This window comes from Pyxicephalus adspersus, chromosome 12 (assembly GCF_032062135.1).
Source record: "Pyxicephalus adspersus chromosome 12, UCB_Pads_2.0, whole genome shotgun sequence".
NCBI lineage: Eukaryota > Metazoa > Chordata > Amphibia > Anura > Pyxicephalidae > Pyxicephalus > Pyxicephalus adspersus.
This window is the reverse complement of record NC_092869.1, coordinates 3,217,312-3,235,062: the sequence shown is the minus strand read 5'-3', so window position 1 is coordinate 3,235,062 and position 17,751 is coordinate 3,217,312. Positions and strand designations below refer to the sequence as shown.

General features: G+C 38.9%; 1 protein-coding gene and 1 long non-coding RNA gene across 2 annotated transcripts in view; both read right to left on the bottom strand.

The window, feature by feature from the left end:
• The window catches only part of LOC140341874 (uncharacterized), an 11,138-nt gene extending 5,747 nt beyond the window's left edge, over positions 1-5,391 (bottom strand). Inside the window, exon 1 of the long non-coding RNA XR_011922956.1 lies at positions 2,503-5,391. This is a non-coding gene — a long non-coding RNA (uncharacterized lncRNA). The remainder of the gene's footprint in view (positions 1-2,502) is intronic.
• Positions 5,392-5,666: 275 nt separating this feature from the next.
• Positions 5,667-17,745, bottom strand: LOC140341873 (NACHT, LRR and PYD domains-containing protein 3-like). The gene is made up of 4 exons (XM_072427797.1): positions 16,403-17,745; positions 14,498-14,662; positions 7,974-8,138; positions 5,667-6,306 (listed from the first exon to the last, which is right to left on the bottom strand). Exons 1-4 carry the CDS (start codon positions 17,740-17,742, stop codon positions 6,288-6,290), a joined length of 1,689 nt encoding a protein of 562 aa, XP_072283898.1. The 5' UTR covers positions 17,743-17,745; the 3' UTR covers positions 5,667-6,287.
• Positions 17,746-17,751: the final 6 nt, after the last annotated feature.

The window sequence follows — 17,751 nt, the reverse complement described above, 5'->3', positions numbered from 1 at the left end:
CCTGGGATTGGTAATGGGTGATAACTGCTGGGCACCTGGGATTGGTACCAGGCGGTAGGTGCCAGGCACCTGGGATTGGTAACCGGTGATAACTGGTTTTAAGCAGCAAATGATGTAGTTTTATATTGAACAAGTAAAGTTGTTACTGATCCTTATTAAAATCTGCAAGTACTGTACAATGTATAGCTTTATTTGTTTTTTTTCTTTTTTTTTTTGTCAAGTTGAAGGGTTTTTGTAAATTGTAAAAATTTGTAAAAATGTTATAAATCGTATCCAGTATTCTGACAGATGCCTTACAATGTCACTAACAAATATGTAGGTCCTACGAAGCCTACATGGTAATGTCACACACATACCTTTCCCTACTCGGACATGTAGCCTAGGCATGACAACTCCAGCGGTGAATTTCAACAATGTGTTTCAGCCTACATATAAAAGTCTATCCAATATTAATCTGTTACAAATCAAACTACTTAATGTCCACACTTTAAACCACTTATCAACCCTGTTAGAAGACCAAATAAAAAAGGGAAAACTTATAAACCTAATAAATAAGTTATGCACTATTTACATTAATATCCGATAATTTTATGTTTTTTTTACAAATTATGCACATATTAAAACGTATTGCATACAGAACCCCATATATATTTCATTGTAAAAGCATACTTAATTCAAAATTCAATCCAGATACAACGAAGCATTAAAGCTAATATATTCAAAACTGAAGGTTAATTGGCTTTAGGTACAAAAAACAATTTGGTCTCCCTTTGTAATTACTTTTGGTCTAAATTCTCTCACCTCAAACTAGATTGAATTTAGTCTAAAAACAACCAAAAGTTTCTTTCCTTGGGTTACAACAGTGAACCTTGGAGAGTCATCTAACGTACTTCGATCCAGCATAGAAAATAAAGGATTTTGACCTTTTCTGGAAAAGCCTCTTAATGGAAGCCTACCCTGTCTTTTTTGGTTTTTTGCTTAATTTTTTAAATCTAAAAAGTTCAAACAAATCCTTTTAAAATTGTCCCACTGCAATTCCTTGAATCAAATGTTTGGGATGTGCACGTGAAATGTTTGGGATGTGCAAATAAATAGTGTTACCTGCTGTGATTTAACAAAACATGTTGTAATAATGCTGCAATCTTCATATCCAAAAAAGATGTTCTCAGATTATGGAAAGCCATAGTAAAACAAAGATTGTAGTCATTATTTAAATGGTTCAAAAATTCCTTAATCAAAAATAACTACCATCGTAAAATAACAATATATCATAAACCAGCAGTGAATCCCAAAATACAGTCATTTTTATCCAGGTTTTTGTGTGAAATCCCAGGGTTCCTCCAAAGGTTGCCAGGGGTTCCCTGAACTGTGGTTGACCTTCCATTTGATGATGCCTACATAGTTCGGAGGCCAACCTCACTAGGTAGAGCCAGCTGGATGATGCTAATGATGTGTTATTTTAGCCACCACGGTATGGGGCACTATTTCCACTGCCAACCAATTTAGAATGCTGATGATTTTTCCTTAAGATAAATGGTCATAATAATAAAAGAACAAGTTAGTACTATGTCTAAATAGGAATTAATATTATAGGAATGTCATTAATGTTTGGTTAGACAGTAAAAAAAAATGTCAGTACAAGCTATTATTAATATATTTATATCCCTGGAATTCCTTATGACACTCTCTGACCACTACAGGGCTCAGGCAAATAATACTTTTATTATATACAATTAATTAATAAATATTATTTCTTCTTTAATTGACTCTCACCACTGTCATGAATTTAAACTTAATGAGTTTGAAAACCCATGTTATATACTACATAAAACTGTAACTGTTCTTTTTCTGACAAAGTTTCCTAGGAGTCTCATTGCTCTATAGCCGGCCAGCATTATAATGGGTGATAATAAATGGGGGTCCAGGTGGTTTTGATGTGTTGTCATCAGTGGTGTGGACACACAATAACTATACATGTATAGAGACAATGATATAAACATCATACACTGATATAACATATAACTGATATAACCTGTTTTGTGATTGTTTTTTACATTGTATGTTTCTCTGCTACTAAGAACTTTGTACCAATAGTAAATAATGTTAATGGTAATAAAAAACACATTGCCATAGAACAACAGATGTTCAGTATTGGGGAAATCCTCCAACACTGAATAGCGGATGTCATATCAGCAGGACGTTTCCATTTGGCACTAACTGCGGTAAGATCAGATTCTCCTGTGTATGACCAGCTATTATCTATTTTACTAGTTATCAGACTTAATAGAATATCAGAATGAAACAACACTAGAGAAAAGATGATTTCATGGGTGACAGAAAGTGTGATAAGACAACAGACAAGAATAAAATACCAGTCTGGGATTGGCTATTTATAGAGACGGAAAGGACATCTGATTTGAACACAATATGTAATAATTATATTTCTATACTTTGGATATTGTCCTAGAATATTATTATCTCAGTCAGTCCTGTTATACTCACAGTAATTCCTCTATCCGGCTTGTTGTCAGAGCTTTCATAAGATACCTGAAATGAGGACCCTCCAGATTGTTCCCAGACAGGTCCAGTGTCCTCAGTGTCTGGTTATTTCTTATTCCTGATGCCAGGTCGGGGCAGGAACTGTCTGTCAGGCCATTATACAACAAACTTTAGAAGAAGAGAAGAATGTTACCAGAAGAATATGAATTTCTCCCCCAGGAATGAATGGAACTATTCTCTACATGAATGGAGCTCATTTCTCTTTATTGGAATCATTTATGTTCCATCACTTTATAAATCTCCAGTAATATAATTTTATAATATAATTTACGTCTAAAATTATATTTTATAATATAATTTATGTGCGGTTAATTTAAGGGAGAAGACACAACATGAAACTTTTACAATAGAGGTCTGATTGCCACATATATTCAGGAATTTTTTTCCCCCTGTAGAAGCAAATTGTACCAGGGTTTTTTTCTTCCTCTGAAACAAGTATGTCCATAGGGTTTTATATCTGGGGTATGTTTATTTTCCTAGTGGTTGAACTTGATGGACTTTTGTTTTTCAACATAACCTACGAAGTTACTACAGTATTTTCCGGCGTAAAAGACTTTGAGTTTGAAACTGGCTTCATATTTCTTTCTTCTTGCTGATGCAGCCATGATGGTGTTTTGACTGTTGGACATTTGTATATAAGGTATTGTATGTACTGGTGCTTTACTGTAGGAACAGGTACAGATACAGACCAACAACCAGCCAATTGCAGCAAGTGATGGTTGGTTGTTGTATACTGCTTTGATTGGTTAAGCTGCGTACACACTTGAAAATTTTGTTGTTGGAAAGGATCTTTCACGATGTGTGTACGTAGCTTTAGATTGATTGGTTAGAGTGGTCTGCCAATTACTGTATTGTTCCTTCTGCTTGTCAGATCTCGCTATCGTGCGAGATCTGAGAGGCAGAAAGACCAGTACAGTAATTAGAGTGGGGATAAAGGAGGAGTAAACAACCTACACTGCCCCTTGCGTGCTCCACACTTCTCTAAGGCGCAGCCCTCCAAGTCAATGGGTGGATTCTGCTGGAGAGCCAATCCAGGCTCACACTCTCCTCCTACAGGAAGATGTGTGCAGCTTGCTTCCCCTTGCTTCATACTCCCAGCACAGAGCGGGGACTCCACAGCACCGGGCATATGAAGCAAGGGGAAACAAGCTGCAGGTAAGTACCCGGCCTATAAGACGACCCCCAACTTTGGCACAGATTTTTCAGGGTTAAAAAGTCGTCTTATACGCCGGAAAATACGGTATATATTTAAGTATGTGTTGCGCATGTATGGCGTCCCAAACAATTACCAGTATGTGTGTGTGTGTTGGTGGGGGGATTGGTAATTTAAATGGAAGATGATGATGACATCAATGAAAATTCAGAAAGTCTTGGCTATCAATGTATACAAACCATAATTCTTTTCCTTCTGAGCTCTCTCTGCCTCCGACTCACCCTTCTCCCTCTTTCAATGCTACTTACAAGTTAACACATCATTAGTACACCTAATTTCCTGATGGCATTTGAAGCCATTGATTCCCTGTTACTTGGAGTTATGATCATATCCAACTAATATTGTTTTCTCATACGGTGTCCATAGTCTATAGCAGGGTCCCTAATTCCAGAGCTTGAGGGCCAGGATCTGCACCCATCTGTAGAATTTCTCTAATTCTCTAAAGGTAAATGAGGTAATGAAAGAAATACAGAAAATAACTATGTTTATTTTAAATTCTTCCCTCTGTTCAGCCCCTCCAGGAATGGAGATGAGGATCCCTGGTCTATAGTAACTTTCTATGCTTGTGTGATCATTATTGGTACCGTTCCTTGCAACTACCTGCCAAGGATGCTGTCCATTTCTGTACAATCACAACCAGCCAAGAATCTGTTGCAAAAGTGATCCCATTGGCTTATAATTGTTAGGGATGGTGCTGGTGTTAATATTCACCCTTCAGTGGTTGATAATGTAAATAACCAGCTGGGAGATGGGTTTTACCATAGCAACTGCTTTGTGCACTACTGTACAATTAGATGAAGACGGAATTCCTTAAGCAGATACACAGCAACTATTTATAAACCAACAAACCAATGGGAAAACTGTCCACATAACAATATAATGCAAATCAAGATTAGGAACCTATACACACCAATGCATTTAAAACATAAAAACACACCGGCACCTAAATAAATGGGGCCATGTGGTGTGTTAAGACAATCCTTTTTACTTGAATCAGCTGCCTAACACACCACAGTGGTCCAAAACTGGTCTTGCACTATTTTTGGCAGCTGTTTGAAATACACTACAGTGTCCTGCTCTGTGGTGCAGCTCAGCGTGCTTAAAAAGGTGCACCAAGACTTTATTCAGAATGAATAGCACCACATTGTGCCACGTGTGAGATGCATGCTTTGTTCTGTGGTAATACACATAATATCACACATGTTAACTGCAATGCAAATATTTGAACTAAAAAAACAGAAATATACAACATTATTAATTAAACTGACAATGGAAGAAAAGCCGGATTCACCTATAACCTAACTAAAGCTCATCTATATTATAGACCTACAACATAAGTCAGCATTTAAAGCTGAACTCTGTAATTACTTTCTTTTCTGCACACCTATAGCTGATCATCTTTACATTTCATCTGTGTTTACCAGACTAAATGGAATATCAGAATAACATAGAATTTAGATCAAAGATGATTTCATGGGTGACAAAAGTTTGATAACAGTGTGGGATTGGCTTTTTATAAAGACAGAAAGGAGATCTGATATGAATACATTATGTAATTATTATATTTCTATACTTTGGATATTGTCCCAGAATATTATTATCTCAGTCAGTCCTGTTATACTCACCGTAATTCCTCTATCCTGCTTGTTGTCAGAGCTTCCATCAAATCCCTGAAATGAGGACCCTCCAGATTGTTTCTGGTCAGGTCCAGTGTCCTCAGTGTCTGGTTATTTCATATTCCAGATGCCAGGTGGGGGCAGGAACTGTGTGTCAGATTATTATACAACAAACTGTGGAAGAAGAGAAGAATGTTACCAGAATAATATGAATTTCTCCCCAAGGAATGAATGGAACTATTCTCTACATAAATGGAGATCATTTCTCGTTATTGGAAACATTTAGGTTCCATCACTTTAAAAATGTTCAGTAATATAATTTTATTAGGCGGAAAGTGCCGTTCCTCACACGTCTGATGTCCAGGTAATTACAGGGAGAAGACCAAACAAATGAGACATGGAAGTTTTTAAATATAGTATTTCAGTGGGTCTCCCACTCTTCCTTACCTCTCAAAAAAACTGATCAGTGCTGAGTGTACAACACTTGTTTGTTTTAGTGTCTCAAAAAAAAAAATGATAACAAATTGTTTCTAGTGCCACATATCTAGTGTCTATACTGGCCTTAAATGCGCTACTCCGGGGGAAATGGACAATGACAATGAAAAAATGTAAGTTCTGAAAGTCTCAGTTATCGATGTATGATGTATACAAACCACAGTTCTTCTTTCTCTAAGCTTCTCAAACCTGCAACTCACCCTATTCTTTATTTCCATACTACATATAAGAAGAGAAATTGAGGTCAGTAGTTCACCTTGTCCCCTGATGGTGATTGAATCCGTTTAAGCTTTGTGACCTGGGGTTATGATCATATAAATTTAGGTGTTCCTTACTTTTTTGCTATTGTATATACAGTTTTCAAAGTTTAAAGCAGTGTTCTTCAAGCAAAGTAGTAATGATCTTCACACTTTTGTAGCATTTCTGTCATTGACAATGAAAATGAGGTTAGTAATCGTTTACAAAAAGTCCAAAAAATTCTGTTTTTTCTTAAATATAGACCACGTGTGAACCTAGAGGACTGGGACTGAAAAACCCTCATCTACAGTAATATTTCCTGCTTGTGCAATCGTGATCAGTACCTATTTGTCAACCACCCACCAATGGGGATACTGCCCACTGTGTACATTAGCAACCAGCCAAGAGTTCTGCCTCTCATGGTAATGGCTCTGACAACCACCATTCTATTACTTTGAAGTTCCTCACTTCATAATTCAGCAAAAAACAATCCCCTGAATCAGATATATGCCAACTATTTGTATACTTGCACACCTTTATGAAAGCTTTTCTCAGAGCATTACTATGTAAACAAAAGCTATGTGTTTTAAAATGTGCCGGAATTCCAACTTGATAGGGCCCTGTGCTATATTAAGATAAACCTTTTCCCTCCACTTGCAGCGATTCTGTCCTATCAATCAATCAATCATTTAAATTCTTAGTATCATGTATGGGATGTTCTAGGGCAGGTGTCAGCAAACTTTTTTGGCTACCAGGTCATTCCATGTCATGGAATTTTTCAGATTTCAAGTATATGCAATGCCTAAATTAATTTTTTTTGAATAAATTAGGAGAGGGTTAAAACATTAAAAAAAACGCTAATCCTGCTCTGGTAGCAATTCAGGTTTTATAATAACCCTTACGTTTAGTCATGGTGCCCATGCAGGGGTTGTAACCCCTCACCACTGTGGTTAGTCTTAGTATTGGGTGCAAGAACATTGAAGTGAACATTTGTGATGAGACTCCATAGCAAACAAAGAGGTTCTGTATCTGATCATTATCTCAATACAATTCCAATAGTGATAGAAAATCTTCTTTTCTCCTATAGATGTCAGATCTTTTTATAAAACTCACTTTTGTATTAACCTCCTTGGGGGCATGATTATTTAATATTTTTAAATGTCAAATTGGTACATTTGACAATTAAAAATACTTTTCACTTTAAATGTCCCAGCAGTCCCACCCCCCAACACACGCACCACACAAATGCTGCATGCCCACCCGAAATCTGCATCCCCTGGCCTTGCGTCTAAAATGTTCACGTTGCTAACGGGACGCCGATGCCCGCCAAGCATTACCAAGTGGACAGACATGCCAGCCCGGCATCGCTGGAGGATACCGCAGGCTCCTGAGGACCGGGTAAGCCCTCAGGCTCAGGGTTACCGCTTTTTGTAATGAAATTTAACCCTGAGCCACACTGGGGATTACCACCAGGGGGTTAAGTTCTATTTATGAGTTATATTTAATGTATTTGATATTTGAAGTTATTAAAATGAAAATGTTAAAATGGAGTAAACACAAGAATATTAGTACACATATAGATACAATGATATCGCCTATATACACAGGAGTTCCACGGAATACCTTTGACACTGATGCCAACACTGACTAGCGAATGTGTAGAATGTAGAGAACTCCCCAGACAGTAATATGCAGTAATGAGGATGATAAAATATGTAATGCAGTAAGTTAACATTAGATAACAAGTTTATGAAGACAAACAGTAGATCTGATATAAATATATTTTATTAAATATTTATTAGATTTATAGTGTTCCAGAATATTAATATCTCAGTCAGTCCTGTTATACTCACTGTAATTGCTCTATCCGGCTTGATGTCAGAGCTTCCATCAGATCCCTGAAATGAGGACCCTCCAGATTGTTATTGGACAGGTTCAGTGTCCTCAGTGTCTGGTTATTTCTTATTCCAGATGCCAGGTGGGGGCAGGAACGGTATGTCAGGTGATTCTTCCATAATCTGTAGATAAAAGATGATTTAGTAAAAATCAAGAAAATGACCATTGTATGGGTCTTATGGAATAGCTGTAAGAATTCCTAACAGATGCAGTTAAATAGGATAAAAGGAATGAGATTAAGGGCAAAATAGAGGGTTTATAAAACATCTACTATTACCTTACTAGAGAGACATCTGGACTTTTGTGCGTTTTGAACATTGGTAGTTTTAAGCTAAATACTTTTTTCTTTATTATTATTATTACTTAGTGTATTATTATACCCAGGTGTAATGGGGGATGAGGGATCAGTATACATAAAATGGGCAGACGGTCAGTCTTTTATTCTTTTTCCAGTTATATTGTACATTCATAAATTGTTCACTATTTAATAATGAAAATGACGGTTATCACAGAATTAATTATCAGAAAGTTGGAATGCAATCATTAGGAACACAATTATTACATCTCAAATATACAATTTTGTGTTGTAGAATGTTGTTGGTATCCTTTTGGTGTAATATAGATCTTTATGTTAAAGATTGTGAAATAGAAGAGGGTAACATATGGATCATTAAAATTGAGGCTTGTTAACCTGGGCTATTAAAGTTCATTTGCTTGAAGAAGTGTGTCATAAATGCTTTATGTAATTCAATGTTTTAGAAGTGTAACTAAAGTTTCACTTTTAAGTTTGCATTATCAGTCAGGTTATTATTGCCAAAATGCACAGGCAATGTTCCTTCTGCTCCAATGCCTTCATGTTGGCCCTTGGTTTCTGACATAAAAGCTGAGCAGCCCATGTACAGCGACAAGAGTTACCCCATCCTGAAATAGCTAATTGAGATGGTCAAAGATCACCTGGAAGAGGAAAAGAAGGAAGATGGCAATGCCCTGCAATATGTGGATAGGTTAGTCGTGCAGATTTAGGTCAGAAAACAAAAGTATCCTGGGTATTTAGAGTAATTGTAATGAACCTTGTTTACATAGCACATGAAGTGGACACTGGTCAGGCCAGATTTTTCCCATGCATGGTAGTAAACTAGAACAATTTAGTGAGTTCTCATGAATTCTTTAGGAGCACGCTTAGCAGTTAGGGTGGTAAATTCCAAAACAGGACAGTCGCTAACCTGTCACAAAAGCAAAAGGTAAGTCAGGCCATTTGTGTGATGAAGAGGGAATCTCATTTGGGACCCCAAAGGGATCACCACCCTGTGTAGAGGAGCAAGTTGTACTGCTACCATCCACTAAGAAAACTACAGGAGACGATGTGCAATACTGTACTGGCATATTTAAAAGAGGTCTTCTAAGGCAGCTTCAATCGGTTAGGGACAAAATCTGGGTAATATAAATTTAATAGATCCACTGCTTCAGGGTCCTTTTTATGTGTAATATATGTAGAACTCTGTGTGCACTATTGTTTGATTGTGTAATTTCTGCCCTCCCTGTGCAGTGTATTTAAAACTATTGGTTCATTGTCTTGCTGCCACCAGATGTTGGTGGGAGCAAGCATAAATTGTACAATACAATAGTAAGGTGTATAAATTATCATACATCTTGTGGGGGTAATAGGATTATTGGCTACTGTTATTGATTATTGTTTGAAGATTGCTTTCCATATTTTTATAGCAGTGATTTTAACATATCAATGCATTTATTTTTAATATAATAATAATAATAATATCATAAATCATAGCTTGTTTGTCACTATTTCTTTAGTCTCTCCTTTCCTAGAATCTACAGAAATAAGGTATTGTTTACACTTGTTAATAATTTTTTCCTAATATTATCTTGTTTTTATAGCGTCAACATATTATGCAGCTGTTACCATTCTACCTGCAGATCATCTATCAAGCAGCATCTTCAGCCTCCCTTTAGTTGTACTGAGATTGCCTTTCTTAGCATCCCCTGCAATTATTCTGGAGCTCTCTGTTCCGTTCCCCTCAAGTAATCCCACGTCACTTGCCAGAGCGCCCTGCACAACAGGGCCCATATTCGTTTATTCAACTTACCCCATAGAGGGGGCTCATAATCTAATGTCCCTAGCGCAGTCACATGTCAATAACATAGTCTAAGACCAATTTTTTAGAGGAAACCAATTAACCTATTTGAAGGTTTTTGGGGTAGGGGAGGAAACTGGAGTGCCCAAAGGAACCCATGCAAACACAGAGAGAACATACAAACATGATAGTGTCCTACACTATCCACAAAGGCAAGATTGCTAGCCAAAGAGCAAACCATGCAATCTCTGTTATAATCAGAAGCTAGCACCACCTACATAATCTATGTGTACCTGTGGTGACATGGCAAAATGAGTGATCGCTGATGGAAAGTTTCTCCATGTTTCCTCTCAACATGTCTGCTGGGATTCCAGACCTGGGTTTGCATGTCACTCAGAAGTGTTCTGATCCAGGCCAGAGTTTGGTTTTGTCTGGCCAATAACTACTGCACAGCTGTGAGCAGCAGGTAAAAAGGAAAGAAAAGGAAAAATAAAACTCCGTGACCCGGGGCACAGGAAAGCTGACCGTGAGAGCCATTTTTGTACCACATGTAAAGGTTGCTGGAACGTTTGTGTTGAGATGGCTGGGTTAGCCACCAACTGGTAGAGAGGAATCTGCCTGTTCTATAGTTAGTGCCTGACTGGCTAGGATTTATTTTGATTTGTTTTGTTTTATCTTCTGCAACCTTTTAATAAAACTGACTGCGGGTCAGTTTCAACTATATCTACTGTCTCCAGTGTGCTTCATACACCTCTCCTTCAGTCTGAAAGTACCTCTTACCCCAGAAAAGATGATCACACAAGGGTGGTATACCACCTATGGTGGAGGATGCTGGCATCAAAGCCGAATACTGACACTCAGGACATGACTCAGGACAGGACAGTAATCCTGGACATCATTGTGTTACCCAGGCTAAAAGAACCTCTGGATTATCTGTTCTTTAGTTTTCTCCATCCACAAGTGTTCACCCATTATATAAACATGGGCAAGATCCAATACTGTCCTTTAATAAGGCTTAGGAACAATTAATTGCTTGATCACCTTGATTACCTCATCACCTTGTTTCACCACTTGATACAGCAATTCTTTCTTCAGTGCAATGTAAGGGAAGGACAATCTAGTATCATCGTCAACAGGTTTGCCATCAATTACTTTTACAATTTCCCATGCTCTACTCAGCGTGGGATCTCTAAATTGCTCAGAAAGAAAATCATCTCTTTTCAGTTCTAAATCAGTCATACATCATGTGTATCTGTGAATCAGAGCTAGGCAATGCAATGTGAGCATGGTGACCTCAGCATCTGACTCTGCCTCCTCTTACAGAGAAAGGGAAGCATATATCGCCTTCATTGGTCACACCTACAGATTCTCCTTCTGGATTACTGTCAATTTGAACAGGGATGATTCCCACAGACTGACCTTCAGGGAACCCATACTCCTGACTCCTGTTTTCCCACAACTTCCAAAAGTATGAAAAATCACTATGGGGTCACGAAACAATGTGGGAACAACACCTACCATATGTGTGGCCGAGCCCCAAGGGGTATCAAGTTTGACCACAACAGTCTGATAGTCACAGGTATCACCATGTGCACAAATGACCCCATAGTGTTAGGTTGGTATTTAGAGGGACACACAACCTTGGCTTTTACCAGACTTTTAATGCCCAGCAAAACGTGACAGGTTTTTCATCAACTGACATAACACACATTTATTTCTTAAGACTGCTTTGGCTAGCTGCAGTACACACCACCTAAGCAAAGAAAGACATATGCTTTTTTCAGAAAATCACATTGCATTGGCTCATTGGTTATTGGACAATTAGCAGCAATGTCTTAACTCTTGGCAATGAAAACATTTTACATTTTCTCGACTCAGTCCTCTCAAAGGCCACCTTGCTGCCCTCTTTGGCCCCTCCCTATGCCTTACGCCTACAGTCTCTTCACAGTCTTAATAATTTTTCCAGGACCCATATCCCCTGGAACAGTCTTACCAGGGGTTCCTATAGAGATCTCTCTCGATAGGAGCCAGTCAGCTCTGACGTTGGAATAGTTAACCACTCCTCAGCTGCAGTATACTGTTCCACCATTTCCACAAGCTGGTCGACCGATTTGGGGTCTCCATGGGTTACCCAGCTCCTCAGAGTGGCAGGCAGTGCTCGTACATAACGATGCATAACGATACACTCAACTATCTCTGGAGCCGATAAGCACTCTGGTTGTATCCATTTCCTTATTAGGTGTATAAGATCATACATTTGTGAACGGGCTTGTACAACCAGTGTTGGTGATGCCAGACTTTACAAAAGAGTTTGTTGTTCAGACTGATGCCTCCGAGGTGGGACTAGGTGCAGTACTGTCCCAAATCAAAGACAAGAAGGAGCATCCTGTTGTCTACCTGAGAAGGAAATTGAATGTGGGTGAGAAAAATGATTCGATTGTGGAAAAAGAACATTTGGCTCTCAAATGGGCATTGGAACCCTCTAAGTATTATCTGGTGGTTAGGAAGTTCAGACTAGTCACAGATCATTCCCCTCTAAAAATTTAAATTTACAGTGGAACACAAACCTGGTAAACTCCGGGATAATGCAGACGCCTTTTCATAAGTCCACTGCCTCCAAATGTCAGTTGCTAAACTGAGGTGGCTTGAGCAGAGGTGGGGATATGTGACATGGCAAAAGGAGTCATCATTGACGGAAGGTATACTTCTCCATTTCCTCCCTGGGCCTCTTCCATTGACCTGGGGCACATGGAAGCTGCCTGTGGGAGGCATTTTCGTACCAAATGTGAGTAAAGGTAGCTGGAACATTTGTGTTGAGTTGGCTGGGTTAGCCACCAACTGGTAGAGAGGAATCTGCCTGTTCTATAGTTAGTGCCTGGCTAGGATTTATTTTATTTTTTTCATCTTATGGAACCTTTTATTAAAAAGCTCATTGCGGAGCAGTTTTAAACCTATCCATTGTCTCCAGTGCAGTGTGCTTCATCCACCTCTCCTTCAGTCTGATAGTACCTCTTACCCCAGAAAAGGTGATCCCACAAGGGTGGTATACCACAATGTCAACAAATGTGCGTGTTATCCTGTTACACCAACAGTAACAGAACTAGGGCAAAAACTGGGCAGTTGAGGAGTGCTGGCAAAAGGAATGTGAGGAAACGTCCCTCAGATAGTGTAGCAAGGTGGCATCTATGGGCAAACTAAGCAGGCAGGAATAGTCTTTGGTAGGTACATGTATAGGGGATAGGACTTGGGCAAGAAGTGGTCGCAGGATGGGCATGGTACCTGTCACTTTACTGGAGGTTGGCAATTTGACAAAAGGAATAGATGCTTCACTAGTAGGTATTATTATTATTACACACTATTTATATAGCGCCGACATATTATGCAGCACTGTACAAAGTCCATAGTCAAATGTCATTAATACAGTCGAAGGGCAATTTTTTTCGGGGGAAGCCAATTAGCCTAACTGCATGTTTTTGGAATGTTAAAAGAAACAGGAGTACTTGGAGGAAACCCATGCAAACATGGGGAGAACCTGCAAACTCCATGCAGATAGAGCCCTTGCTGAGATTCCAACCTGGGACCCAGTGCTGCAAAGACCAGACTGCTAACCACTGAGCCACCATGCTGCCCTTGATGTGCAGAAATAGTGTCCCCTGACACTAAGTATTGGATGGTTATATCATTCATAATATCTGTTAGCAGAATGTTTCTATTTGGCACTGATTGCAGTAAGATCAGATTTCCCTGTGTATGACCACCTATAGTTTCATCTATTTTACAATGTACAGACTAAATTGAATATCGAAATGAAACAAGATTTTAAAGAAAATTTGTCTATTGCAGGGGTGCCCAACAGGTGGATCGCAATCTACCGCTACATCCCAAAAGCAACTTGAGAGGATCGCAGAGCCCTGCCTTTTAAAATAAACTCTACCCCACAGGAGTTAAGTTTAAATACCATTCCACCATGACTGATGACCATTTGGGAGTCTGTTTGAGGCTGGCTACCAGCAGCTACTGTCCAGACTATGCAACTTCGGCTGATTCCATTCAGTTTAAGATGTCATCGGAGTAGGGTAATGGCCAAAAATGTACAGAATTGTATTGTGCCATACATGTTCATGCTGATATGCAAGATAAACAATATTTATTTTAAATATAAAGTATATCCAGTGTGTATATAAATAAATATATGTTTAGCATTTTTATTGTTGGTAGATCATTTTGACTAGGTCATTTTAAAAGCAGCTTGCAATTAAAAAATTGTGGGCACCCCTGGTCTATAGAGTCAGAAAGGAGATCCAATATGAATATATTATGCAAATATTTTTCTAGAATATTATTATATCCAAGAATATTATTATCTCAGTCATTCCTGTTATACTCACAGTAATTCCTCTATCCGGCTTGTTGTCAGAGCTTCCATCAGATCCCTGAAATGAGGACCTTCCAGATTGTTATCAGACAGGTCCAGTGTCCTCAGTGTCTGGTTATTTCTTATTCCAGATGCCAGGTGGGGGCAGGAACTGTGTGTCAGTTGATTATCAGACAAACTGTAGAAGAGAAGAATGTTACCAGAAGAATATGAATTTCTACCCCAGGAATAAACTAAACTATTCTCTACATGAGCGGAGCTCATTTCTCTTTATCGGTATCATCATGTTCGATCACTGAGAGCAGTTCCTAACATATCTGATGTAATTTTACTAATAAGTGATATACTAATTGTTGTGTTACAGCAGATCATCCCTATATTGGCCAGATAAGTTCATGAGATATATTTATACTCTTGATGCCTCCTTTCTCATGTAGAATATTTAAGATAGCAATGTTCATATGCCATTTTTTGAGTACCATTTTATATATGATACTTTTTTTATTTAGGTCATCTGGTGATGACAACCTAACACTATCTACTAATAATGGCCAGGTATGAGCACATTTGTTTTAACATGAGTGAGGAGATCTCTCTAGCTAGACTATTGTGTCATCCTAATTTCAGCATTTTCTGGCATTAGGAAAAATTCAGTGTATACCAGTATATGCATAGTTCTCTCCAGCCTGTTTTTGGTGGACGAGCCACCCGCATGCCCTGCTCCCTCTGCCTGGCTCTTATTGCAGCTCTAATTCTCTGACAATGGAGAGGCTGTTCTCAGCTGATAACAGCCAGGTGGAGGGACAATAACACAGCACAGCTAGTTTGAGATGGGGTCACGGACTGTCCCTACCCTATTCTTTAGCTGTGCTGAGTCTTCTTTTGAAAAAAGAAACAAAACAAACAAAAACATTGTGTAACAATGTATCTGCCCAGTGGGTGTGTGTAATGACATCATCAGAGGAGTCTGAGAGCTGTGTGCGTGTAACTGCGTGCCATTGTGCACCCTTACAGCTCTGTGTATAAACCTCCATATCTCCTAAACCGTATGTCATAATGAGTTGAATTTTTAGGGAGCATAGGAAACACCCATAGCTAGAAGTAAACACCCTTTTAAAAATGTCAAGATATGGGGATCGGAATTGTAAAAACTTGTGAAAATACAAAATTGGGAGAGCAGTATTAAACACAAGTGTACCTAGGAGTCCTTAAATGAAAATAGAAATCGGGGACCCCCGGGCCACTTACATAGAAAAGGTGGATTGGGATAGGGCCCCTAAATTGATACCTACCTGTTACAATTCTTTAAATGTCCTACTTTGTTACCCTGTCTGCGTCTCTTCTTTGAACCCCAATTCCCTAAGAATGTAGGTGCACTAGGGGGACTCCGTCGGTCACCCCCCACTAAAATTTAACTACTATGGCAAACGCATATATATATATATATATATATATATATATATAATCTAAAGATTTCTTTGTATTGGACTCAATACAGCTATTTTGCATTGAATCCAATACAAAATTATTTGAATTTTCCGTCGCTCATCCCGCCCGCACTGATGCATGCACTGACATCACCAGGAAACAACCTCGCAGAACGTCTCTGCAGTCAAAGGCTTAAGATCGGAGGAAGAGGACGTGCCCCAAGGACCTGCAGGAACCAGCAGGATGTCGGGGACGCCAACGGAACAAGGTAAGTGGGTTTTTAAAATGTTTTTAGCGACCTTGCATGTGACTCAAGATTACCGCTTTTTGTATGGTAAATCCTACCCGAGTCATACTTGGGATTACTGCTTGGAGGGTTAATTTACTATAGGGATGTGTTTCTAATCTCTTCAGATTGTACACTGTCACACAAAACCTCTAAAAAATCCAATATTACACAGAAATGTGATTAACGATATTCGGTTCTTACCTCAATCTCTTCACAAAATGTAAAGCTGGTATAAATTTCCTCAATCCTTCCATTGGAATATGACATGAATCAAGATTTACTTCTAACTTTCTGCAGGACTGAAGGACAGAAGACAGCACAGAGCAATCCAGAGGGCTGAGAGAGATGTGAGAAAAGTCATTTTTGTTTGATCCCATACATTGTGACACCAGAGCCTTATTCCTGCTCTCATGGAGATAGTAGAATGCATTAAGAAGTTTTCTCTTGTCTGATCTTTGTTCTTTTGTGATTTTATGCTGGATCCAAGTAATGACATCTCGCGCAGCCTGAAAAGACAATTCTCCAACATGAGACTTTAACAGGAATCTAGTAGAAGAGTCTGAGAGACCGCAGAGGAAACGAAGCAATATTTCAGCACGGCCATCATTGTAAGATTCAGCAGCATGAAGTGTTTTTTGTAATCTGTCGGCATTATAGTCTATAAAATGAGCCAATGCAGCAAAAAACTCCTGAAGAGTGAGATGTAAGAAGTTGTAATCCACATTAGGGGGCTGACCAGATTCCATTATAAAACTTGAAAAGAGATGTTTATCATTTCTCACATTGAATGACTTCAGATAACGCTCATCAAACACAATGATGTGATTCATGACTCCATGTTCTGCCATCCACCCAATAGATGTCAGCAGTTCCTGGGCAGTGTGACTATCTCCTGTATTCTGGTTGTGATTGGCTAGAATGTTGGAGACAAAAATCACAAAGAGTTGTGTCACAGTTTTGGGCAATGAATCCATCAGCTGATCAGTGTTGGTTGGTTGGGCTTTGAAGCACATTGATAACACTGTACAGACAATCCAGCAGTATGACGGGATGTAACAGAAAGTGTACAGCGTGTCATTCTCCTGCACATAATGAAAAGCCTTTTCTGACAATTCTTCATTTCCAAAGAAGTTCTTAAAGAAGATCAGTCTGTCTTCATGGAGAAATCCCATGATGTCAGTTATTCTCTGGAAAACACCGGTATCAACTGATGCCAGTCTGGTTGGGCGGCTGGTTATCAGTACAGACCAACCCTTAAGAAGACTCTGCCTTACTAAACTAACCACAATCTCCCCAAAATCTGTTCTCTGCTTTGGATGGGTCAGTTTTCTTGATTTGAAATCCATTTGGTGACTGCTTTCATCTAATCCATCAAATATAAACAGAAGTCTCCCCGGATCTTGTAGAATATTTCCAATCTGACTCTCCAGATATGGATGTTGTTGAAGAATCATCTCCTCCAAGCTGACCTTTCCCAGTCTATTAAGATCCCGGAATCTGAAGGAGAAGACAAAAGCAAATCTCTGGTAGAGTTTTCCCATCACCCAGTC

Bases quoted from the DNA above. Each gene is read 5' to 3' on its own strand.
- LOC140341873 (XM_072427797.1), bottom strand. From the start codon at position 17,742: ATGGGAAAACTCTACCAGAGATTTGCTTTTGTCTTCTCCTTCAGATTC. The intron at 14,663-16,402 runs GTAAGAACCGAA...TCTCTTCTACAG, and splicing joins CATTTTGTGAAGAGATTGAG to TTTGTCTGATAATCAACTGA. The intron at 8,139-14,497 runs GTGAGTATAACA...TTTTATCTACAG, and splicing joins AGCCGGATAGAGGAATTACT to ATTATGGAAGAATCACCTGA.